Below are 27,190 nucleotides of genomic sequence, written 5' to 3'. Positions count from 1 at the left end.
ATTAGGTCTAAAATTTTAACAAACTGTGCAACAGCTGGCATGTTTCACTCTCAAATAGGTTTCTTTAACACCTGAAGAACCCAGTGGACTTAATTGTACACACATGTACATGTTGTGTAGGGTTCATAAGTGACCCAAGATCTAAATAACAAAACAACTTTATAGAATATTCTTAATTGATATTTCTGTTCCTCCAAGAACTGAAGGCCCATTGGACTTACTTGTTCATGTTGTATAGGGTCCACAAGTGACACCAGGTCTAACAAAGAGTACAGCACTAAAGCATTCTTCATTGTTAAGTCTATCCCTTCCAGAAGGTATACATTAAGTAGTGCCTGTAATATTATTGAATAAGTCTACAAGCCAAAACACCTAAATTTTGATATAAATGAGCATAGTAAATTGAAATGATTAATAAATGAAAACCAAAGAAAGAGAAGATTTTCCCGTTTTACAACAGACTAAACTAGATTTTTTTTATATCTAAAAATATATGCATACAGTGTTGCAAAAGGACCAATCATGGAAAAATAAATAATGAAACTTTTTGTTAACTTCTGTTGTAAGGCCAGGGTTTTTTAATTTGTTGGTTTGATGATTTTTTATGGCTTGGTCAGTCAGGAATTTTTTTTTGTAATATCTTTTTTGTCATCATTCCATGAAATTTTAGTTCCTAACATTTTTGATTGGCTGTTTTAAATAACTTCCTAAACTAAATATACCCATCCAATGGGGAAAGATTGTGATATTGGTTTCATAGTTTTTACAAGGTCATCCCACATTAGATATCCAAATGAACAAACAATTTTTTTTTAACGCCACTTTCAACACTATTTATAGTGCTATTTCGTTATTTGGAGTCAAGTGCATCTGCCACGTGCTGGATTCGAACTCATAACCTCAGTGTTGACTGGCTAGTGATACAGTAGTTCAACTACTTAGACAACTCGGCCACCGAGGCCCCTACAACCTATGAAGCAGGAAGTCTCTAATTGTTTGGTTAATTTCTGTTACTTTACTTTTCAGTCGTTCCCGTTTAGATGGGTATATTTCATCTATGACGATGAAACAGCTTATCCAAAACTCGTTCTAAATAAAATCTTACGGAATTTTGAACCTGCCCATTGGGCTACTGGTCCATAAACCAACCTATCAAAAAACTCTTACCAAAGTATCAGGTTGTTACTAAAAAACCTGACCAGCAGAAAAATACTGAAAAAAGATTTTCTTTTTGAATTCTTGCCCTGTTCTGAATCAAGTCTGATCATCCATGAATGATTGAATAACTGTTCTTACATGTAAACTTGGTGGTGGATACAATCCACTTCCACCTTCCTTAATCCACAAGTCTCTCACAGCAGGACCCATGCTATTAACCATGCCATCAACTAGTAGTAAATCTGTTTCACCAATATCACTGAAAATACAGTAGATTTAAATTTATCAACATTTATTTTCAAAAGTATGACTATAATAAACCATTAATTTAAAGCTATGACAACTCAACTGTGATGTTCAGGAATAGCTTCAAATTTTGTTAGGAGATATTTTACACAATTCTTATCAAAAAGAACCTTAAAACGTAGCAGCATCGACCTCATTCAAGAGTAATAGATTCTTTCACAATTGTGCTAAGCATTCACCAACTCCTAGTTCAATATGCAGGAAAACTGGAAGACGGAGTCTGAGTGATATTACAGCTCTTTTCATAATGCTAGCAAGACAAAGGTTTGTTTGTTTGGCTTGCTTGCTTTGTTTGTATCAATGTTTGCTCAAGCATTGTAATTAAGATTGACATCTGCAAACAATATAAGTAGGCGGAGTTAAATCTGTGTAAAGGTAAATTTGATTATTTGATAATGTCCAATCAAATTTAAATATAATGTATACAAGTTTAAATCCTCCTTTTTATGTTGTTTTCAGGTGTCAATCTTAATTACAATGCTTGAGCAAACATTGATACAAACAAAGCAAGCAAGCCAAACAAACCTTTGCCTTGCTAGCATTATGAAAAGAGCTGTAAATTCAATGGAGAATGTGTCTATGGGCCACAGATGCCCCGCTTGTAAATATGTACGAGTCACATACAGATGCAGGATTCCGTTTTGTGATTATAAGTATTGTGTATAAGTTTCATAACATTTGGTTGAGGCAAACTAAAGTTAGAGGAGGGAAACCAATTTTGGGGACCTATGGACGGGACAGACAAGGTAACACTTAATGCCCCCGAAGCCTAGCGGCGGGGGCATAAAAAACCTTAAAAATATCAAGTCATCACTGTCAAGCTTCATGACAAATTACAGGTATAGTTTTATGGCCCAAAATACAAACATATTTGTTAATTGTTTATTCATTTATTGTTTTGTACAATAATCAGGCCATTGCTTTTTTTTCTCGTTTGAATTTCAGTTGCTAATATCAATGAGACATTTGGTCTCTGGTTGATAGTTGTCTTCAAAGACAACCATACCACAGCTTCTTATTCTAATATCAATGGCATACTTTAACAATGCTTAAAATGCTTGTGATATGATGGGAATGGTTCACATTGCCCAAAAAACATGCAAAGTGATGGCAATTATTCAAATGGTTCAAAATGGGCAAGATAAGTTAATCTAAGCACTTACTGGTGTAGTTTCTGGAGTTCCTGTCTCCGATGTTCAAAGGCCTGCACCAAATTAGCTGCTGGGTAGCTGTATTGCCCTGGCAGTAAATGCTCATTTAACTCTATAAAACAACAAAAGTTTGAAGAATAGAGATTATCCATCATACAAAACCTTTAAAAGCATTGTGGATTTATTTATTTTCATCTATACCAAATTTCATGGACTTAGAAAAAATGTATTTCCATCGATACTTGATTTCAAGGTTTTATTTAAGTCTACATACAGACCTGTAAGCAATTTGTATTATGTTGAACATTTACATTCATGGTTCATATAATTATACCCATGAAATCCTCTAAAACTAATATCCCACAAATAATAATGAATCCACAGTATACACAAAAATAATTCTAATGCAATTTTTATGTAACAGTTTTTTTCATTGGCTAAAAGTTACCGTCAAATCCACAGTTCACCAGTCATAACTAAGGAGCGACCCGCCATTTTGAATTCATGGATCAACAAATGTTCGATTACTACAATATTATCGAAAATAAAACAACACCTACCTCAAAATCGCCGTTTTGATGTGATTTTATCCAAATTTGAATCGTAGAAGTAACGAAATAACCTTCAATTTGTAATTTTTCATTTGTATGACGTCATGTTTAGCCATGACGTCTTTGCGCCAAAATCATTCATGAAGTTTCGCGGAATTTTATCAAATTTCAAATTTATACATTTTTTCAAGCTTTAACGTATTATTTCTTTTTGAAATGCATTAGAATCGGAATAACAGTACTGTAGTTGAAGAGTTGCCACCGTCAATTTTGATTTGACGGTCGCAAATAACCGTTTTACTGTCTCCTCTACGCGTCGCCAGTAAAACTGCATTTGCGACCGTCAAATCGCCAATTGACGGTGGCAACTCTTCAACTACAGTACAGTTATTCCTTAAACTGCAGTCACTGCATGTGGTTGATCTTTTTCTTTCTTATTTGGAGTATATGATGTTCATTTACAACTTTTATGGACTCAGGACAATTTAGTGTTTATCATATATTGTATAGACACCTGTCTACTGTTGAAGACAGTAATTTGCCCACTACTGTCTTATTGTCGTAAACTTAACATCTTCTTTTATTCATATTTTAGGTTGATCTTACTTTAAAATAAAGTAAAAGGCAAGTTTTGCTTAAGTCTCAAATCAGTTTTCCATTAGATTTAACCACAATCTCAACCTAAATGTTGAAGCTGGCAATGGAATGTAGGATTACTGTCTCACAGGCTCAATAAGAAGGAGTAGGCCTGGTAAGACCCCTTTTTTGCCCCAAAATACAGCATTTAAAAAATTTGTTAAAAATGTAAACTTTTAGCTATTTATTGGGAAGTTGAATACTTTTGTTACATAATATGGGCTGTTTTTGACAATACAATGCAAATGCATCAGGTACTAGCATCATTAATTCATGCAAAATTACTGAAATCTTCACAATTTTAGCAACGTTTTTTGTCTAAAATGGAAGTGGCTGCACTTGTGTTTGGTTTTAATATTTAAATATATGTTGTATTTGATGATGATACATAACATATATAAAGGTTGAGACTGAACACAAATGCGGCCACTTCCATTTTGACAAAAATGATCTAAAAAGTGACGTTTTGTGGCATATTTGATAGATTTTTCATATTTAAGCTTGAATTTAGGTGTCTTTAATGACCAACTCAGTTCAACTCTTTTACATAAACTAATTGAATCGACTGAAGAAGACACTTAAGTGTTTAAAAAATGTCAAAAATCTTTCATCAGATGTACTTCAAATTTTAGGCCACAATAAGCCCTTACAAGACCTTCTCCTTTAAAAGTTTTTACATTTATTCAGCCTATTCCATCCCAATTATCTCAATGGTATAGATATTGCAAAAATTTCTGAAATTACATTATAAAGAAACCTCATACCATCATGTTCTGGTAAAAGTCCTGCTCTGACAAACCACATCACTACCTTCAAATGCTGACTGATATACAGAACCACACTCAACTTGCTCTGTAACTGTATAAAACCTATCAAAAATTAAAATTATAAAAATGTCATTTCACACAATGAAGAAAATTAGTAAAAGTAAACGAGTCGGGTTAGGGCAAATTTTAGTCCTAATAAAATGCTTCGCTGGGGCGCAGCTTGATACGACCGCAGAGGTCGAACCCTGAACAGTTGGGGCAAGTATGGACACAACATTCAAGCTTGATACAGCTCTGAATTTGGATTGTTATTAAATATTTGACACAGCATAGGTTTCTGACACAGAAAGAATGTGGTCTAAGAACTTTATTTTTTTTAATTTACCTATTATGGTCCAATGTCCAAAATCAAAATACATGGCTAGATTCAGCATATCAAAGAACCCCATATATTCAATTTTTGTTAAAATCAAACAAAGTTTAATTTTGGACACCAACTTGTACAAACTTGAAAACGGGGCCCATAATCAAAAATCTAAACACATGTTTAGATTCAGCATATCAAAGAACCCCAAGAATTCAATTTTTGCTAAAATCAAACTAAGTTCAATTTTGGACCCTTTGGACCTTAATGTAGACCAATTTAAAAAACGGGACTTAAAATTAAAAATCTAATTACACAGTTAGATTTGGAATATCAAAGAACCCCAATAATTCAATTTTTGATGAAATCAAACAAAGTTTAATTTTGGACCCTTTTGACCTCAATTTGAACCAATTTGATAGCGGGGCCCACAAATAAAAAATCCAAATTCATGGTTAGATTCAGCATATCAAAGAACCCCATATATTCAATTTTTGTTGAAATCAAAAAAAGTTTAATTTTGGACCCCAACTTGGACCAACTTGAAAACTGGGCCCATAATCAAAAATCTAAACACATGTTTAGATTCAGCATATCAAAGAACCCCAAGAATTCAATTTTTGTTAAAATCAAACTAAGTTTAATTTTGGACCCTTTGGACCTCAATGAAGACCAATTTAAAAAACGGGACCCAAATTAAACATCTAAAAACACGGTTAGATTTGGCATATCAAAGAACCCCAATAATTCAATTTTTGATGAAATCAAACAAAGTTTAATTTTGGACCCTTTTGACCTCAATATGAACCAATTTGATAGCTGGGCCTACAAATAAAAAATCTAAATACATGGTTAGATTCAGCATATCAAAGAACCTCATACATTCAATTTTTGTTGAAATCAAACAAAGTTTAATTTTGGACCCCAATTTGGACCAACTTGAAAACTGGGCCCATAATCAAAAATCTAAATACATGTTTAGATTCAGCATATCAAAGAACCCCATATATTCAATTTTTGTTGAAATCAAACAAAGTTTAAATACTGGACCCTATCTTGGACCAACTTGAAAACTGGGCCCATAATCAAAAATCTAAACACATGTTTAGATTCAGCATATCAAAGAACCCCAAGAATTCAATTTTTGTTAAAATCAAACAAAGTTTAATTTTGGACCCTTTGGACCTTAATGTAGACCAATTTAAAAAACAGGACCCAAAATTAAAAATCTAAATACACGGTTAGATTTGGAATATCAAAGAACCTCAATAATTCAATTTTAGATGAAATCAAACAAAGTTTAATTTTGGACCCTTTTGACCTCAATATGAACCAATTTGATAACGGGGTCCACAAATAAAAAATCTAAATACATGGTTAGATTCAGCATATCAAAGAACCCCATTTATTCAATTTTTGTTGAAATCAAACAAAGTTTAATTTTGGACCCCAATTTGGACCAACTTGAAAACTGGGCCAAAAATCAAAAATCTAAATACATGTTTAGATTCAGCATATCAAAGAACCTCATATATTCAATTTTTGCTAAAATCAAACAAAGTTTAATTTTGGACCCTTTGGACCTTAATGTAGACCAATTTGAAAACTGGACCCAAAATTAAAAATCTAAATACACTGTTAGATTCGGCATAACAAATAAATAAATGTGATCAAAGATTTTACAAATCTAATGCGCCATACTGTGCAATTAAAGATTACTTCTTGAAATTTTTCAATATTTGAAATTTGAAAAAAAAATAATATTTGAAGAATAATTCTTTTTAATTTCTGAAATCTGAAATGAGAAAAAAATTGACCCCCGACAATTTCTTTTTATCCCCCCCCCCCCCCCTTTTTTTCCCCCAAAAAATTCTTTCCCTCAAGATATGGTCATAATCTCAATTCAAATTTCCAATGGAGTTGGCAACCATAATTACCCATTTAAATTTACCATAGTGCTAACTTAATCTATTTTATAATAGAATTAAAAATATAGTGTCAAATCTTTCATATGGATTTTTTTGTAAAAAAAAAAGATGCAACATTTGCAGCTATTTTTACTGGTCTTCCTTTATAAATATGCATTTCTTTAAACATAATTTAAAAGCAGTGTAAGGGAAGTAACCAAAACGTTGTTTTTGGATTACCTCCCTTACACTGTTTTAAATTATCTTTATTGTTCATTAACCATTACTTTATACATAATTTAAAAGCAGTGTAAGGGAGATAATTTCAATGATGTATTTGATTTATCTCCCTTACACTGCTTTAAATTATGTTTTGTACTTAAGTATTTGTCCATTAACCAGGACAACCTTGTTTTTCCCCCTTTTTTGCCCCTAATTCCTAAACGGTTTGAGCCATAACCCCCCAAAGCAAATCCTAACCATCCCTTTGTGGTATGGAAACTTGTAGTATAATTTCAAAGAGATCCATACACCGTTCCACAGTTATTGTATGGAAACTAGAAAATGCTTATTTTTGGCCCCTTTTTGGCCCCTAATTCCTTAACTGTTGGTACCATAACCCCCAAAATCAATCCCAACCTTCCTTTTGTGGTATTTAACCTTATGGTCAAATTTCAAAAAGATCCATTCACTTAAACTAAAGTTAGAGTGTGAAAACCAATGTGTATTCGGACGACGACGCCGGACGACGACGCCGGACGACGACGACGACGCCAACGTCATACCAATATACGACCATAAAATTTTTTTGCGGTCGTATAAAAATTGGACTTTGTAATATTGTAACTAGAACCACTATTTAAAATTCGAAATATGCAAATTAAGACATTTTGTCTGTCCAATTTGTTTTATATTATGTTGACAGCCTTAAAAGTAGATAAAGTTCTTAGCTATATTTTGTGTGTAAATGCATTTTCAATGTCTATTTCCCTCTTAAACAATTTGGTATGTACCCTTTTTCCAAAATGAATTTGTTATAAAAAGGTACTACACTCAGTATAACATGCTCATATAAAGCTTGATACCAACTTTCAGGAAGAAATGATTTATAGTTCCTTAGAAAAATGTGACAATAATTTCAGGGGACAGAGGGACAGACAATAATTTCAGGGGACAGAGGGACAGACATGGGTAAAACAGGATACCTCTCATTAGGAAGGATGATTATAACAAAATTATTTTAATTAGTCAACATCATATATTTGAGGGGGTAGATTCTATAATCTACCAGTCTGTAACTATTAAAGAAGATCTGTCATTTTGAATTCAAGAATTCATTGGTATGTTATTTCTTCAAAAGTAAACAAAATAAGCAGATGTCTCACCTGAAATTATTCTTTTTATCAAATCTAGTTAATTTTGTTAAGAAGCGCTCATAAAGCCAACAAATGTCTGGTGAGGACATGAGAATTGTATCAATGACGTCATATTTGTAAGGTTTCAAAGACAAGAACAATGTTTCGCAGAATTTTCAGTTTGTGTGATTTTTACTCCGAAACGGGCATTAAAATGAATATATGTTAGTTTTGAAATAGAATGGAGATAAGCTTGGCCTCTGTAAAAATTGGTTTTACCATAGCAATTATCCTTTTACAAAGCTCTGCTACATAAACTCCATTTGTGACAGTAAAACCTACCTTTTACATATGCCAAGCTTAAAATACAATACAGTTATTTGCTAATTTGCAGTAAATACAAATCTATTTTTGAGGATAAAAAATTTGAATGAACCACTATATGTCCCATTTTGATTTTTTAGTTGTATTTATATGTGAAGTGAACAGTCTTTCATTTATTTAAATTCTTTGAATTTACCTTGCTCAGTGGTTGATAATCCTTGATTTAGCAGATGTCTAAAAATTGCTGCGAGATGAGACAGTTTCTGATACGCATGATGTAATGTCAGCATTGATCTGGCATCTAAAACAACCACTGACCAATCATACAAAGGTGAACCTGTAATAATAGAAACCAATAATAAACCATGATTTCAATAAACAGCTGCGCCATGAGCGCATGATATGCCCGTCGTCTTGTGTGTGAATTTTTATGCAATAAGCATAAATAGTTTCTGACATACGGCGTGACATGCGAAAACCCCCTTTTTTTTTTACTAAAAACTCAATATCTCTAAAATAAAATTTAGAATCAAAATCAAAAAGTATACAGATCTTAAGATTAATGTAACTAAGAAGTGTGTAAAATTTTAAGCAATAATCATAAATCTTTTTTGAGATACGGCACAACATGTGAAACCCCCCCCTTTAAAAAAAAAAAAAATCAATATCTCAAAAATAAAATTTTGAATCAAAACCAAAAAGTATACAGATCTTTAGAATATAACTAATAAGTGTGTAAAATTTTAAGCAATAATCATAAATGGTTTTTTGAGATACAGCGCGACATGTGAAAAACCCCTCCCCCTTTTTTTACAAAATACTCAATAACTCAAAAATAAAATTTTGAATCATCACCAAAAAGTATACAGATCTTAAGGTTAATATAACTAAGAAGTGTGTAAAGTTTTAAGCAATAATCATAAACTGTTTTTGAGATACAACGCGACATGTGAAAAACCCCTCCCCCTTTTTTAACAAAACACTCAATATCTCTAAAATAAAATTTTGAATCATCACCAAAAAGTATACAGATCTTAAGATTAATATAACTAAGAAGTGTGTAAAGTTTTAAGCAATAATCATAAATTGTTTTTGAGATACGGCGCAACATATGAAAAAAAAACACACACCTGTTTTAGTTACTTAGTCCCGTAACTCAAAAAGTTTTAATCTTATTTTCACCAAAAAGTATACAGATCGTTTGACCATCATAAGAAACAACTATATTAAGTTTCATGAAATTTGGTTAGTCATTCTCAAGTTACGGCACGTACGGTGTGACATGTTTACGCCGGACGGATGGACACCGGACATTTGTATACCAAAATACGTCCCGTCAAAAATTGACGGGCGTATAAAAACCATGAAACAAAAAGATGTATACAAAGAAAATAAACTGTTGCCACAGAGATATGTCTCACATTTTTGTAATTTTGAAAATTATAATGCAAATAATGATACCAAAATGGTAATATTTAAACATGTTAACTATGCAAATCATTCAAAGTCAATAAACCATGACTTAAAGTGCAGGACCAAATAACCTCCATGGAAATGAGAAATGCCCATGCTTATAAAACTGCATACCAAATATCATTGACTTATCATAAGGGGTTCCCTTTTCAACAACTTAAACACAAACTATAACTTGTATGCAATGTAAAGTTTCAAAGTCAATGATCTATGATCAGGGGGTAGGACCAAATAATCTCCATTGAAAAGAAAGACTTGCAAATGCTAATACACCTGCATACCAAATATCATTGACTTAACATTAGTGGTTCTTTTTAAACTGATCAAATCACAAACTTTAACATGTAATCTATACAAAGCATTCGAAGTAAATAGACCATGATTGAGAGGGCAGAGCCAAATCATCTCCATTGAAATGAGATGTGCCATTGCTATTATGCTTCTGCATACCAAATATCATTGACCTAATACCAATGGTTCCCCTCAATCTGATCAAATCACAAACTGCAACATGTAAACTATGCAAAACATTCAAGGTAAATAGACCCACGACTGAGACGGTGGAGTCAAATAATCTCCAAGGAAATGAGATGTGCCAATGCTAATACAACTGCATAGTATCACTGACCTACCACTAATGGTTCCCGATTTAACTGACCTAATCACAAACTAATACATTGTTGATGCCACCGCCACAAAAATTTAAATCAATAAATTAGTGTATTCTCGGAATTCTTATTAAATTTGCATGACAAATGGGCGTGGCTATTTGCATTCCAACCAACCAATGCCCTGTGCATTTTCTATTAAACAATCAAAAAGTCTAAAGCAATTGGACTTACATGTATTATCTATTGTATTTTTAAGATGTACCACACGACTCCATGCCCAGTCTAAAACAAACTTCAATGTGCAACCATGATGAACATATTCTAAAAAAACAAAAGATACAATTAAGACAGGAGTAAATAAAGGTCAGACAGAAAAATTAAATATGAAAAATAAATATATATGTACCAATATTTATTACTGTATAAATTCAAAATAACACCCAACTTCATACAACTGTTAATCATTTTTCTTGCAACTGGTCAATTCTATTCTAATTTTAAGAACTGTTGTAAAAATATCAGGCATTGTAACGAAAACTGAAAAACTGCTTCGCTGAGCGCAGCTAGATACGCCCGCAGAGGTCCAACCCTGAACAGTTGGGGCAAAAATGGACACAATATTCAAGCTTGATTCAGGTCTGAATTTGGATTGTAATTAAATAATTGACATATTATAGGTTTCTGAATAAATGTATTCAAAGAACTTGAAATTGGTTACATGAATTGAATTTATGTTCAATTAAAGATTTCTTGCTGTTGTGCAATACATAGTAAATCTGTTGTCAGACTATAAACAAATAAAGTTCAATTAATTCTCAATATCATATTAGAAATTTATGAAAATAAAAAGGGAGCTTACATCAATAGATATAAACTATTCACCAAAGTTTCATGAGAATTGGTGACAGCATTTTTGAGTTATTGTCCGAAAACAGGAAAATCACCCCTTTTTTTAATGAATAAAACCCCATAACTCAGAAATGTAAAATGCAAAATTTATAAAATTCTAAAGGGAGCTTACATCAATACATATAAACAATTCACCAAAGTTTCATAAGAATTGCTGACAGCATTTTTGAGTTTTTGTCCAAAAACTGGAAAATCCCCCCTTTTTTTATGAATAAAACCATGTAACTCGGAAACGTAAAATCTAAAATTTATAAAAATCAAAAGGGAGCTCGTGTCAATAGATATAAACAATTCACCACAATTTCTTGCAAGTTGGTGATTTTCTTGACTTATTGTCTGAAAACTGGAAAATCCCCCTTTTTTTAATGAATAAAACCCCATAACTTGGAAACGTAAAATCTAAATTTTATAAAAAACGAAAGGGAGCTCACGTCAATAGATATAAACAATTCACCAAAGTTTTATGCAAATTGGTTAAAGCATTTTTGAGTTAATGTCCGACATGTTGACGACGGACAGACGGACAACGGTATACCATAATACGTCCCGTAAACGGGCGTATAAAAAGAGAAGCTTGGGTTAATCTATGCTAAAGTACCCTGAAATAAGGTGTTTACCTGAGAAAAATTGATTTTAAATGCCTAGCAAATGTTAAATTAGCTGCAGGTATAGTTCAAATTAAACAAGACCAGTTTTTAGAAAATTAATTAGTGTCTGTTTGATTGTAAATGCTTGTATTTTAGTTGACTTATAAATAACAACAGACAATATTGTTACATCCATACATGTAATTCACATGTAGGTTATCTTAAAATATTGACAGCAACAATTGTAACAAGAGTTAAATAGATGATCTATAAGAATTGTAGCAACAAATAATGACATAAATATTGGAAAATTTGGAAATGAGGTGAGAATGATGCTTTTTGGTATAGTTTTTTTAATTGACCTACATATGATCACCAGCTTAGCCCATAACAATACTTATTCTGTAACTTTCTATTAATCTGTTTAAATAAACTGTTATCACAGAGATATGTCTCGCCTTTTTGTAATTTTGATAATGCAAATGATGAAATTAAAATAGCAATACTTTAACATGTAAGTTATGCAAATATTCAAAGTCAATGAATCATGACTGAAGGTACATGTCTAAATAATCTCCATGAAATGAGATGTGCCAATGCTAATACAACAGCATACCAAATACCATTGACTTATTATAAGTCGTTCCCTTTAAACAAACCTAAACACAAACATTAACTTGTAAACTATGTAAAAGTTTCAAAGTCAATGAACCATGATGAGGGGGTGGGGCTATATAATCTCCATGGAAACGATACATGCAAATGCCAATAAATTTGCATACCAAATATCATTGACTTAACATTAGCAGTTCATCTTAAACTGATCTAATCACAAACTAATACATGTAAACTAAGCAAAAGTTTCAAAGTAAATAGACCATGACTGAGGGGGCAGGGCCAAATATTCTCCATGGAAATGAGATGTGCTAATGCTTATACAACTGAACACAAATTAACATTGGCCTACCACTAATGGTTCCCCTTGAACTGACCTAATCACAAACTAATAGATGTTAACTTAGCAAAATTTTCAAAGTCTATAGACCATGACTAAGGGGGCGGAGCCAAATAATCTCCATGGAAATGAGATATGCCAATGCTTATACAACTGCATACCAAATATCATTGACCTACCACTAGTGGTTCCCCATAAATTGACCTAATCACAAACTAATACATGTAAACTATGAAAAGTTTCAAAGTCAATAGACCTTGACTGAGGGGGCGGGGCCAAATAATCTGCATAGTAATGAGATGTGTCAATGCTAATACAACTGCATACCAAATACCATTGACCTACCACTAGTGGTTCACCATGAACTAGACCTAATCACAAACTCATAGATGCCAACCCCCTTTGAGTGCAATCAGTAACTAGAGGCTCTCAAGAGCCTGTGTCGCTCACCTGTATTTACTGATGCTTTGGAAATCATGTAAAATAAGGTTAAAATCATAATTAATAGTATTACATATTAGATATTATAATGATATCTAAGATAATAACAAATAAAATGCTCCGCAGGGCGCAGCTTGATACGACCGCAGAGGTCGAACCCTGAACAGTTGGGGGAAGTATGGACACAACATTCAAGCTTGATACAGCTTTGGATTTGGATTGTGATTAAATATTTGACACAGCATAGGTTTCTAACACAGATTGAAGGTGGTCTAAGAACTTAAAAATTTTAAATTGGACATTCACCTATTATGGTCCAATATCCAAAATCTAAATACATGGTTAGATTCAGCATATCAAAAAACCCCAAGAATTCAATTTTTGATGAAATCAAACAAAGTTTAATTTTGGACCCTTTTGACCTCAATGTGGACAAAGTTGATAACGGGGCCCAAAAATCAAAAATCTAAATACATGGTTAGATTCAGCATATCAAAGAACCCCATATATTCAATTTTTGTTGAAATCAAACAAAGTTTAATTTTGGACCCCGATTTGGACCAACTTGAAAACTGGGCCCATAATCAAAAATCTAAATACATGTTTAGATTCAGCATATCAAAGAACCCTAAGAATTCAATTTTTGTTAAAATCAAACTAAGTTTAATTTTGGACCCTTTGGACCTTAATGTAGACCAATTTGAAAACGGAACCAAAAATAAAGAATCTAAATACACGGTTAGATTCGGCATATCAAAGAACCCCAATAATTCAATTTTTGATGAAATCAAACAAAGTTTAATTTTGGACCCTTTTGACCTCAATGTGGACAAAGTTGATAACGGGGCCCAAAAATCAAAAATCTAAATACATGGTTAGATTCAGCATATCAAAGAACCCCATATATTCAATTTTTGTTGAAATCAAACAAAGTTTAATTTTGGACCCCGATTTGGACCAACTTGAAACCTGGGCCCATAATCAACAAGAAATGATTGTAACAGGATGCTGTTACGAAGTCTCCCAAACGAATCTCCCATAATTCGTAATTCCCAGGGTCCTCTGACATTGGGCAAAGTCCAGTGAAAATTGGTTTGGTCTAGTAAAGTTATATGCATTAGTGATGCCTGGGGACTAACCCTGTATATCATTCAAATCATCTTGGCATGACAAACCAGAATATATATGGTTTAGGGGTGGGGATCTCGACCATTTACAAGATACTAGAACATTGGGGGTGGGGGGAACCCCTGGGGACTGACCCTATACGTCATTCAAATGTTCAAGACATGACGAACAGGAATATATATGGTTTAGGGGTGGGGATCTCGACCATTTACAAGATATTAGAACTTTCTCCAATGGCAGGGGGTCGGGATGACGCCTGGCGACTAACCCTGTATATCATTCAAACCATCTTCTCATGACAAACCAGAATATATATGGTTTAGGGGTGGGGATCTTGACCACTTACAAGATATTAGAACTTTCTTTAATGGCAGGGGGTGGGGATGACCCCTGGGGACTAACCCTGTATTTCATTTGATGTGCTTTATCATGACAAACCAGAATATATATGGTTTAGGGATGGGGATCTCGACCATTTACAAGATATTAGAACTTTCTCAAATGGCAGGGGGTCGGGATGACCCCTGGGGACTAACCCTGTATATCATTCAAACCATCTTAGCATGACAAACCAGAATATATATGGTTTAGGGGTGGGGATCTTGACCACTTACAAGATATAAGAACTTTCTTAAATGGCAGGGGGTGGGGGGGTGACCCCTGGGGACTAACCCTGTATGTCATTCGATGTGCTTCATCATGACAAACCAGAATATATATGGTTTAGGGGTGGGGATCTCCACCATTTACAAGATATTAGAACTTTCTCAAATGGCAGGGGGTCGGGATGACCCCTGGGGACTAACCCTGTGTATCATTCAAACCATCTTAGCATGACAAACCAGAATATATATGGTTTAGGGGTGGGGATCTTGACAACTTACAAGGTATTAGAACTTACTTAAATGGCAGGGGGTGGGGATGACCCCTGGGGACTAACCCTGTATTTCATTTAATGTGCTTTATCATTTAGAACATTTTGAATTAAAAAGATTGTGTCTATCACTAACGGTTTTCAAGTTATAATCATTTGAAAATTTTAAAAAATAAAATCCCATAGGGTTCTATAGTAAAACCCTCCTTTCTTTTTGCCCCTCAAAGTACCCCTTTATAAACCCCATTGCACAAACAAAACCCTGATTGCACCACTAGACATGTTAGTCTAACATTTTGTGAAACCCTAAGTTAATCTGACCAGCGGTTTTGGAGAACGGGTGCGGACAAGTTCAAATTTAAAAGCGGCGGAAGAGGAAGAGGAAGAGGAAGAAGAATAATAATAATAATAAGAACTGAGCAAAACCAATAAGTCTTCCCAAACTTCGTTTGGGAGACTTAAAAATCTAAATACATGTTTAGGTTCAGCATATCAAAGAACCCTAAGAATTCAATTTTTGTTAAATCAAACTAAGTTTAATTTTGGACCCTTTGGACCTTAATGTAGACCAATTTGAAAACGGAACCAAAATTTAAGAATCTAAATACACAGTTAGATTCGGCATATCAAAGAACCCCAATAATTCAATTTTTGATGAAATCAAACAAAGTTTAATTTCGGACCCTTTGGACCTCAATGTGGACCAATTTAAAAACGGGGCCCAAAATCCAAAAACTAAATACACGGTTAGATTCAGCATATTAAAGAACCCCATGAAATCAAGAATAAAACCCCATTGAAATTGGTCAAGAAATAAGCAATTTATAGGAAGTATCTTCTTTTGCACAATCCTGTGCTATTAAATATTTCTTGCTATTGCGCAATACTGTACAATTGAAAATTTCTTGCTATTGCGCAATATTGTGCTATTGGATATTTCTTGCTATTGCGCAATACTGTGCAATTGAAGATTTCTTGCTATTGCGCAATACTGTGCAATTGAAGATTTCTTGCTATTGTGCAATACTGTGCAATTGAAAATTTCTTGCTATTGCACAATACTTATTATATAATAATTTACACATCCTGTTTGGTGTGTATCTCCTACCATATCATTATTATTTGATTTTAAATATAAATCAGAAATAACCAACTTAAAATGGAAAATTTTAAAAGAAACAAAAAAGGAAAAAAAGAAAAAAAAGAAAAAAAAATAAATCCACCCCCAAAATTTTTGGAACCCCCATTATGATTCATCACCCCCAAACTCAATCCCAGCCTTCCCATTGTGGTATGGTACCTTGCAGTACAATTTCAGAGAGATCCATACACTTGAACACAAGTTATTGTCTGGAAACTAGAAAAAAATGTGTTTTTTTGCCCCTTTTTGGCCCCAAATTCCTAAACGTTTAGGGCAATTACCCCCAAACTCAAACCCAGCTTTCCCTTTGTGATATGGAACCTTGTAGTACAATTTCAGAAAGATCCATACACTTACACACAAGTTATTGTCATGAAACTAGAAAAATGCTTGTTTTTTGCCCCTTTTTTGGCCCCTAATTCCTAAAATTTGGAGGCAATTACCCCCAAAATCAATCCCAGCATTCCTTTAGTGATATGGAACCTTGTGGTACAATGTCAGAGAGATCCATACACTAACACACAAGTTATGTCTGGAAGTTACAAAAATGCTTATTTTTGGCCCCTAATTCCTTTACTGTTATTACCATAACCCCCAAAATCAATCCCAACCTTCCTTTTGTGGTATTGAACCTTGTGGTAAAATTTCATAAAGATCCATTCACTTAAACTAAAGTTAGAGTGCGAAAACCAAGTGTCTTCGGACGACGCCGGACGACGACGACGACGCCAACGTCATACCAATATACGACCACAAAAATTTTTTTGCGGTCGTATAAAAACTGCAAAGTTACTAAGTCAGGGGCAGCAACCCAACAACCGGGTGTCGGATTTGTCTGAAAATTTCAGGGCAGATAAATCTAAATCTGATGAACAGTTTTGCCACCTGTCAGATTTGCTCTAAATGCTTTAGTTTCAGAGATATAAACCAAAAACTGCATTTTACCCCTATGTTCTATTTTTAACCAAGTCGGCAATGATGGTTGGAAGGCGGGGTCATTGGACAAATTTCTAAACTAGATACCCTAATAATGATTATGGCCAAGTATGGTTAAATTTGTCTCAGTAGTTTCAGAGAAGAAGATTACAAAAATTTACAAAAAACTGTTAAAAATTGAATATTAAGGGCAATAACTCCTAAAGGGGTCGACTGACAATTTTGGTCATGGCAACTTATTTGTAGATCTTACTTTGCTGAACATTATTGCTGTTTACAGTTTATCTCTATCTATAATAATATTCAAGATAATAACCAAAAACTGCAAAATTTCTTTAAATTTACCAATTCAGGGGCAGCAACCAAACAACAGGTTGTCAGATTTGTCTGAAAATTTCAGGGCAGATAGATCTTGACCTGATTATCAGTTTAACCCTATGTCAGATTTACCCTTAATGCTTTGGTTTCAGAGATATAAGCCAAAATCTACATTTTACCCCTATGTTCTATTTTTAGCCATGGCGGCCATCTTGGTTGGCAGGCGGGGTCATCGGACACATTTTTTTTAACTAGATACCCTAATGATGATTGTGGCCAAGTTTGGTTAAATTTGGCCTAGTAGTTTCAGAGGAGGAGATTTTTGTAAAAGTTAACGGACGACGACGACGGACGACGGACGCCAAGTGATGAGAAAAGCTCACTTGGCCCTTTGGGCCAGGTGAGCTAAAAAGGCATTAATATTTCCGTAATTTGTGTCTTTTTTCAGTAATATTTACGTAAAATTTTATAATAATCATATGAACAACTGGGCATACAGGGATGATTGATTGAATATGGTTGCTTAATGTCCAGTGGCAAATATTTCATGCATGTTCAGGAAGAGAACAAATTAACAATAAATACAAAAGATGGGTCCTTTAGTAGAGGTCGTCCGGGATGAGGGTCGGTAGGTATTTACACTGCCACTGGAAAATGAGGATATATGGGATACGAGACAGACATTTAGAATTTCAACAGGCCACCTACGGATCTATCAAAGTTGTTTCAACGGTTCTAAACGTACAGAGTGTGTAGCTCTCTTTCTTCAAGAGGCATATGAATTAATGTCCCCATTTCGACTGGACGTGGCTGCGTACTTGCATATCAACCACAGCAAAACGGACGTCCCACTTTGGCAAGAGTATTACTGCCTATTGGAGGTAAAACCTGTAGTGACTTCTATTCCTCAGTCACCCTTTAGGACGGCACTTGGTGACAAAATGATGTCCTTGATTTATCAGAACTACAATTCAAAGTTGATGAGCAAATGAGGAACACTGACCATTGCGCTAAATGGAAATATTTCTTATAATATATGCAAAAGGCATAATGAATGGTCCGGATTTCTAGGTTTCTTTCTTTGAAATCGAAATTTAAATTGTCCACCAGACATTGTAAAATTGAAAACAAAGACTTTTTATGTTCATTAATTATTCAGAATTGAACAAGAAATAGAGATCTTTTTCTACTGGTAGTCCCGATTGATTGTTGGTTGCTTAACGTCCAGTGACAAATATTTCATGCATGCTTCAGGAGGAGAACAAGATAACAATAAATTCAAATTAGGTAGGTCTTACAATAGAGGCCGGATGAAAGGTCGGGAAAATTCGGACAACCACGGTAAAATGAGGGTATATTGGATTGGGACAGAAATTTAGCCTTGCAACAGGCCACATAAGGACCCTTCAAAGAGTTGTAGCATGGGTTTTTAACGTGCATAGAGCGTGTCACTCTCTAAACATGAGACATCAGATTTAACGTCCTCATCCTGACTGAACGTGGCTGCGTACTTGATACATCCCGCACAACCAAACGACGCCCCTCTTTGGCGAGGGTTCTACTACCGGTCGACGGCAGACCAGTGTTGACCATATTTCTATTCCCTAGGCACCTTTAGAAAAAGGAAGGGGGAGTCCCGAGAAACTCAAAAGGAAAATAACAGTCCGAACCATTCAAGCACTTACTGTTACACGATTCTAATAAAAAATGAAGCGTCACAATTATCAAAAATGATTTATAAACGGAGAACTGTTCTGGACAGGTTATGAACGTAAATCCGTAACAAATAGACTGTTAATCGTAACACCGTAATTTTGGTCTAAAATTCGTAACAATTACGGGAAAATCGTAACAGTTGGCATCTATGCAAACTATTACATTGTTGACGCTGCCGCCCCAATCGCAGTCGGAAACAGCATACCTATGTCTCGCTTTTTGACTCCGTCAAGGCGAGACAAAAATAAAAGAAGACTGTGTCTGAGGATGAGAATGACCCTGCTCAAGCCTAGTGGCAGTGGCATAAAAAAGTCTTTTTGTTAAGATGTTAAATAAATAAGTATTTTGTACATTTGTCTAAAATATGCTTACAAAATGCATCATTGTGATGTCAGAATCTTATAACTATCCTGACTATGGTAATATTGTTTTTTTTCTTTCTGAAAGTATGATTTGTCATACAAAACAAACAACATTAGGGTGGCTGGGTGCCTAAAATAATGGATTCATTTAAAATATATAAGTGTTAAGAATTTTACAAAATGAGGTCAAAATGCACTTTTTATCCCTAATCTGTTCATGATAATGGTTATCAGTTCAAATCCAACTCTTGTAAGACTAAAACATAAAAATTATCACAAAAAACAAACATTTTACGAAAAATTCAACACAAACTTAATTTTTGAACCAGTAATATATAGAATTTAAAGGCTGTTGTTCCATTTAAATACACCTAGCACCAAGAGATGAGAATAAAAAATTGCATTGAAATGGCTGTTACCTTACACTTGTACTACTGTTAAGGCCATAACAAATTAATTTGTTGTTCATTGGACATTTGCCTCTAACAAATATAGCAAGAAAGCTATACTAACTGATTATTATAATTTTATTTTAAGAACACTTAACAGTATTACAACAATGTCAACCCTATCATTTCTTCTAATGGCCTAGTAACTGTTGGAGACCAATTATCATGTGAGAAAAATTAGGCATTTATGATTATCTTCGTCAAAATAGAATAATTTAATTTTGGATGTAACGCGTCTTCTGATTGGCTGACGGTGTTTTGTTTATCAGCTCATAGACATAATTTAGTCATGTGACCGTGACGTCGTCAACGTTTTTTCATGATTTACTCCGGTTTAAAATGGAATTTAGAATTAAATTATAAGGAATGACTGTAATGTTTTTTCTGTCTATTCGAAATAGCATAAAAAATGTGGTGCACACTTTAAAATAACCCGCTACGCAGGTTATTCAGTGTGCACCACATTTTTTATGTTATTTCTTCATAGACAGAAAAAATATTACAGTCATTCCTTATAATTTAATTCTAAATTCCATTTTAAACCGGAGTAAATCATGAAAAAACGTTGACGACGTCACAGTCACATGACTAAATTATGTCTATGAGCTGATAAACAAAACACCGTCAGCCAATCAGAAGACGCGTTACATCCAAAATTACATTATTCTATTTTGACGAAGATAATCATAAATGCCTTAAATGTTTGTTATCATCAGTATAATGTTAAAAAATTCATTTTAGAGCAAAAACAAGAATGTGTCCATAGTACACGGATGCCCCACTTGCACTATCATTTTCTATGGTCAATGGACCGTGAAATTGGGGTCAAAACTCTAATTTGGCATTAAAATTAGAAAGATCATATCATAGGGAACATGTGTACCAAGTTTCAAGTTGATTGGACTCCAACTTCGTCAAAAACTACCTTGACCAAAAACTTTAACCTGAAGCGGGACAGACAGACGGACGGACGAACGGACGCAGACCAGAAAACATAATGCCCCTACTACTATCATAGGTGGGGCATACAAAAAAAGGGAGGTTACCCAAGATTGCAATGGATAGAAGACAATTTTAGCATTTGACAATTTCAAATCTTGATCTCTATTTTTGTTTGAATAATCATGATAAAATCATTTTGTTTATGAGCTTTGGAGCCATCAAGATCGTCACTATGTTAAGACAGAAGTTACATTTCTGAGACCAGTTTAAGGAAGAAACAAATTTATTTTCTCAAATATTTTGTACATGGAGGCAGTCTGACTAACAAATAATCTAATTGCATTGTAGTAAAAATACAGATGAATGGATTCAAATCGCTACTTTAGATTGCCAAGCTCATTTCCCTGGTGCTATCAAAAGGTGCTAGGTATTTCTGCATGAAACAGCCACAACATATTGCAACATTTGTAAAATGAAACTTACGATAATAGTAAACAGCTGCCAAGATAATAACATAGGAAACATAAACAGTTTAAAAATATTGTTTACCTTTTTACCGTGTCTACAATATTTTCAGTGGGATACGTATGTTTTATAAATTGTAAGACCAATATCCATCTAGGAAGAGTTTTATTTTCAAGCCACACTCAAGAGACAGACAAACAGACGGCCAGGATGACTCCTATATTTCCTACTCGTATATATATATAGACCCCTACCCCCATATGATAAAATGCTTCGCTGAGCGCAGCCTGATACGACCGGAGAGGTCGAAACCCTGAACATTTGGGGCAAATTTGGACACAATATTCAAGCTTGATACTGTCTGAATTTGGATTGTAATTAAATTTTTGACATAATATAGGTTTCTGACACAAATAAATCCATTGGGCAATACTGTGCAATTGAAGATTTCTTCTTGAAACTTTTCAAAAAAATCGAAATTTTAAAAATTTTGAAAAAAAAATATGAATCCCTTAAAAAAATTGAGAAAAAAATTCCCAACCCACCCAACTTTTTGAAACCCCCCTTGGAGCAATAACCCCAAAACTCAATCCCAGCCTTTCCTTTGTAGTATAGAACCTTGTAGTACAATTTCAGAGAGACCCATACACTTACACACAAGTTATTGTCTGGAAACTAGAAAAAGGCTTGTTTTTGACCCTTTTTTGGCCCATAATTCCTACATGTTTGAGGCAATAAACCCCAAACTCAATCCCAGCCTTCCCTTTGTTATATGGAACCTTGTGGTACAATGTCAGAGAGATCCATACACTTACACACAAGTTATTGTCTGGAAACTAGAAAAATGCTTGTTTTTGGCCCTTAATTCCTAAACTGTTGGCCCCATAACCCCTAAAATGAATCCCAACATTCTACTTGTGGTATTAAACATTGTGGAATAATTTCAGAGCAATCGAAATACTTATACACAAGTTATTATCCTGAAACTAGAATCAAAGAGATGAAAGCTCTAAGTAAAAATGACACCATTGTCTCTCGTATTGGGATATTTGAGATGCAAGTCTTGATTTTTACTTAATTTACCTACTGAATGATGTATATTAGGTGAACCTTAAAGGTGGATTATCAGATTATTGGTCACAGGAATATTAAAGTGATTGTTGACTTTTCAAATATAAAAATATGCACAAAGAAGGAAATATATCTGATTCCTTGTGAAAATTAAAAGATAGAACACTGTACTTTAATTGATTTGGTAATTTAATTTCAAGAATGACAACATATATGATCTGTTAACATAAGTGTAAAATTTGTCCATTAGCTACTGTTTATTAGGTTTATGGTTGAACTGTATCTTTGAACTTTGTCAATCAGTCATGATTTACTTCTTAAGCTGTGTAAGAACCTTCTTGTAATTGAAAATTGGTCTGCCATGATCACGATTTCTAGCCATTCTGAGTTCCTAACAAGTTCAAAATTTAGCACATTTGCAGTTTATAATACCCAAAGATCAGGAGAAACAACGATTTTGATTGGCTGATCACAGTTGTCTCCCTTGGGAAAAGTTTGAGGAAAGTTTGAAATTGAGAACATTCATTATTTTTGTGTAGAATTTAACAAAATCGTGTTTTAGAGGTTTTTACACGATCACACCTGCAATCGTGACAAGGGGTCAAAATCGAGTATTTTACGCCTGAATCATGCAAGTTGGCAGGTATGACAGGTTAAGAAATTAAAGAATGAAAATTCTGTATAGTACATTAAGTATGTAAAATACGGAACCGAGTTCGGAATGCAGGATGGAAATCTGGTCAATGGTAAAAGAAAATTGACTGCATCATTTTCTAAAAATGCTTGTTTTGGGCCCCTAATTCCTAAACGGTTGGGACCATCATCCCCAAAATCAATCCCAACCTTCCTTTTGTGGTATTGAACCTTCTTAAAAAATTTCATAAAGATCCATTCACTTAAAGTTATTGTCCGGAAACCAATGTGTCTTCGGACGACGACGCAGACGACATCATACCATTATACGATCCCAAAAATTTTTTTGAGGTCGTATAAAAATGATACCCCTTTTAAATACGTTTCTGGTTTAGATATGTTTTGATAATTAAAGGAAATTAAGTGATATTTAAAAAAAAAATTTGAAAAATCAGAAACAATAGGTGAATTTTTCCAATAGGATGATATAATCAAGCCCTATACAAGTCATAATCGACAGCTAATCACTTTGCCTTGTCAGATTATATTAATATGTATATGTTAGTGGTAATAGGTGAAATTAGACATTAAGCTTAAATCCTAGGTAATAACCTAATGCCTAGACAGTAAGTCTATTACCTAAATGATGTTAGGCATTATTCTTAAATCCTGCAAAATGTGTCCAGGCCTTAATCTTAATGACTAAAATGTAAATGCCAGTAAATAAAACAACATTTAATCAAAGCTAAAACACACTGTACATGACAACATAATAAAAACTGAAGTTTAAAATTTCAACTACCTGAAATAAAGTCACTTGTTATGGCCACTTTAGTTTTAACTCGTGTTCACAACCATTGTCACATGGTAGTTTATGGGGCCCACCAAAAAATTGTGAAAACATCAATTAAATCAAAAATCACCTCTGAAGCAAATTTTGATCTAAGAAATCTAATGTTACAAACTTTTGTTAGGCTAAAGAAAAATATATGTCTGTTTACGGTTACCCGACCGACCCTACTTTTGAGCATTTTATTTCCGTCGTAAAGTGAAAAATAATCTGAAGTCGTGTCAAAAGCAAGTTAGTGTTGCAAATAATATAAATCAATTGCCTGATACATCGCAATGTTCACAATCGTGAATATGAAAGCTGTTTTAAGGAAATTCGCAACTCGTGTGATGAAATAACACTTTGCTGCCATTTTTTTCCAATCAATTACCAAGGGAAATAATCCAATCATTAAAAATACGGGTAAACTCAACCCATGACCAACCTACCTACCCTATTTTTTTTAAAGTATGTAACCTTAAACAAACATACATTTTTTTTTGGCCTTAGGTGATTTGGTACACAATAAGAAATTTATAATTTCCATCTGAGTTTGATTGGAAATCCATTAAATCAACCTGTTCCCTACTGTTGAACTATTTGGATAAAATGGGTTTCACTACTACTCACTTCCCAAAATACTGTTTCTTCATGTTACAATTTTCACAAAGTGAAAGAAATAGTTTGATGGAATCACAAGAAATATTGGCATAGCCATGGAATCGCGAGAAATATTTGCATACTCATAATTAGGTTGTTTAAATCATACGGTCTCTGACCCCATGACCTGTTTATGAGCCTTTTCCAAAGTACCATACAGTTCCTCTAGAAAAACATAAAATTTTGAAATTTTCCACATCATTCTCCTTTACGTTACTTATCAACCTTTCAAAGTCTCCTATGGTAAAAATGTTTAACAGTAATTTTTTATTATTCATTAGATACAATCACTTGTTTGAAACATAATAATTTTTGTAATACCACAAAGAAATACAAGTTAATTATATGTAAAAATACTAAAATTTAAAGGTCTGTTAAATTAATGTATATTTATATTTGGAATATAAATTACATCAAGGTTATTTCAACGAAAGTAGATATTTGGAAGATAAAACAAAAATCCCAAAGATCACTTATTACCTGAAATGGTGTTTGGCAATAGCTTAAATAATCATCATCAGATTTCAGGAAATAAGCTTAATGCCTAATTTTAATTATTGCCGCTAACATATATATGAAGGTGAAAAAATTTAATAGTAGACATGATTATTAACAATATACAACAAAACCTGTCTAAACCAAACCTCTTGGGCATTGAATATTTAGTTCAGATCAGACAGGTGTTTGCTTTTATACACAGGTTAAATCATTTTTAAAAAGAATTTTCATTGTATGTCTCTGTATCTATACAATATTCAGTAATTACATGTTTCTGGCTTACACAGGGTTCAGATTAAAAATGTTTCACTGAATCAATTCTCAATCACATGAATTTAAAGTCAGATGAACACTGTCAGACGACACAAAAGCTAAACAGTCATTAAAGAAGGACGAGGTTACCTTTTGTCAATGAGAACTGTCATTACTACTAAGTTCAACCAGTCTTATTACGAATTAGCCGCAATACAGAGACACTTACTTATGCAACCTCAAAGACTGTAACTAAAGTAACGTATTGTAACGTCATATCATTATTACGCTTATTGTATGCATAACGTCTCTGTCAGTATAGAAACACAGTTTGAATATACACACGTCTTTCCATTTACACAAAGCGAAGTACTACCCAACTAAACCCAAAAATTGTTGCCGTGACCAGTGAACACAACCTGTATTAGGAACCTTATTCCAGGTTCAAAACTATATCTTCATAAGTACTAACCTCCTGGGGACCAGTCTTGTATACATCTATTTAGAAAAGGTAACATGTTATATTCTAAGGCCATTGTCAATAACTGCTCCCTCATCTGTGCCTGAAAATCCGAATTACATTATAAGTAATCCAACATTTTAAATACAAAGATGGATCACAATGAACTTTTTCATTAAAGCGTGTAACATTTCTGTTATCATTTTTATATATGCATGCACAAATTCCTTAAAAATCAAGATCCTTAAGACTTTAGATCTAAAAAATTGTTTTCTGAACAACTTTCATTTGCTTGAACCACATGTTAAAATTTGGTTAGTCAAATAAGAAAATCAACAAGTGTGCAATCCAAAATGGCAGCCAAGGGAAATAACTCTATCTCAAATTCTGTCAATGGAATAAAATTGAGAATGGAAACAGGGAATGTGTCAAAGAGACAACCCGATCAAAGAGCAGAAAACAGCCCAAGGCCACCAATGGGTCTTCAACACAGCAAGAAAATCCTGCAACCGGAAGCGGGCTTCAGTTGGCCCTTAAATAAAAATGTATACTAGTTCAGCGAAAATGGATGTCACACTAAACTTCTAAACATATAAATGAACCAAAATTAAAAAAATATACAAGACTAACAAAGGCCAGAGGTTCCTGACTTGGGAAATGTGGTGGGAAAAATACCACTTATTTCTTTAACATTTGTGCCCAAGAATCTAATAAAATCATATGTAATCAAGACCTTTTAAACTAGATAAAAGACGACAATGCTTTTTATGAATTAAAGAGTTCAATGTTTATGTTGTCATTCATCAAATCAAAGTTGTCAATAAATCACAATAGCACTAGATTCTTCAATCATTGTGAACTTTTTTTTAATTAAGACATACAGCACAGTCTATGTTTATTGTGGAAAACCATATGTTGACCTTTACAGATATTCGTTTTGGTTTTATTGTGCTGTTAAATA

At 33.7% G+C, this 27,190-nt stretch overlaps 1 protein-coding gene across 2 annotated transcripts in view; it reads right to left on the bottom strand.

Annotated features, from left to right (window-relative positions):
* Window positions 1-27,190, bottom strand: part of LOC127736368 (protein ELYS-like) — a 104,963-nt gene that overhangs the window by 35,395 nt on the left and 42,378 nt on the right. For both annotated transcript variants that reach the window (XM_052246876.1, XM_052246877.1), the window contains exons 16-22: window positions 26,242-26,332; window positions 10,835-10,924; window positions 8,716-8,856; window positions 4,567-4,671; window positions 2,628-2,727; window positions 1,297-1,417; window positions 222-335 (exon numbers count right to left, since the gene is read on the bottom strand). In XM_052246876.1, the coding sequence (XP_052102836.1) occupies window positions 222-335; window positions 1,297-1,417; window positions 2,628-2,727; window positions 4,567-4,671; window positions 8,716-8,856; window positions 10,835-10,924; window positions 26,242-26,332 (762 nt within the window). The remainder of the gene's footprint in view (window positions 1-221; window positions 336-1,296; window positions 1,418-2,627; window positions 2,728-4,566; window positions 4,672-8,715; window positions 8,857-10,834; window positions 10,925-26,241; window positions 26,333-27,190) is intronic.

This window comes from Mytilus californianus, unplaced genomic scaffold (assembly GCF_021869535.1).
Source record: "Mytilus californianus isolate M0D057914Y unplaced genomic scaffold, xbMytCali1.0.p SCAF_30, whole genome shotgun sequence".
In the NCBI taxonomy this organism is placed as follows: Eukaryota; Metazoa; Mollusca; class Bivalvia; order Mytilida; family Mytilidae; genus Mytilus; species Mytilus californianus.
The sequence above is the reverse complement of the archived record's forward strand: the minus strand, read 5'-3'. Positions and strand labels throughout refer to the sequence as shown.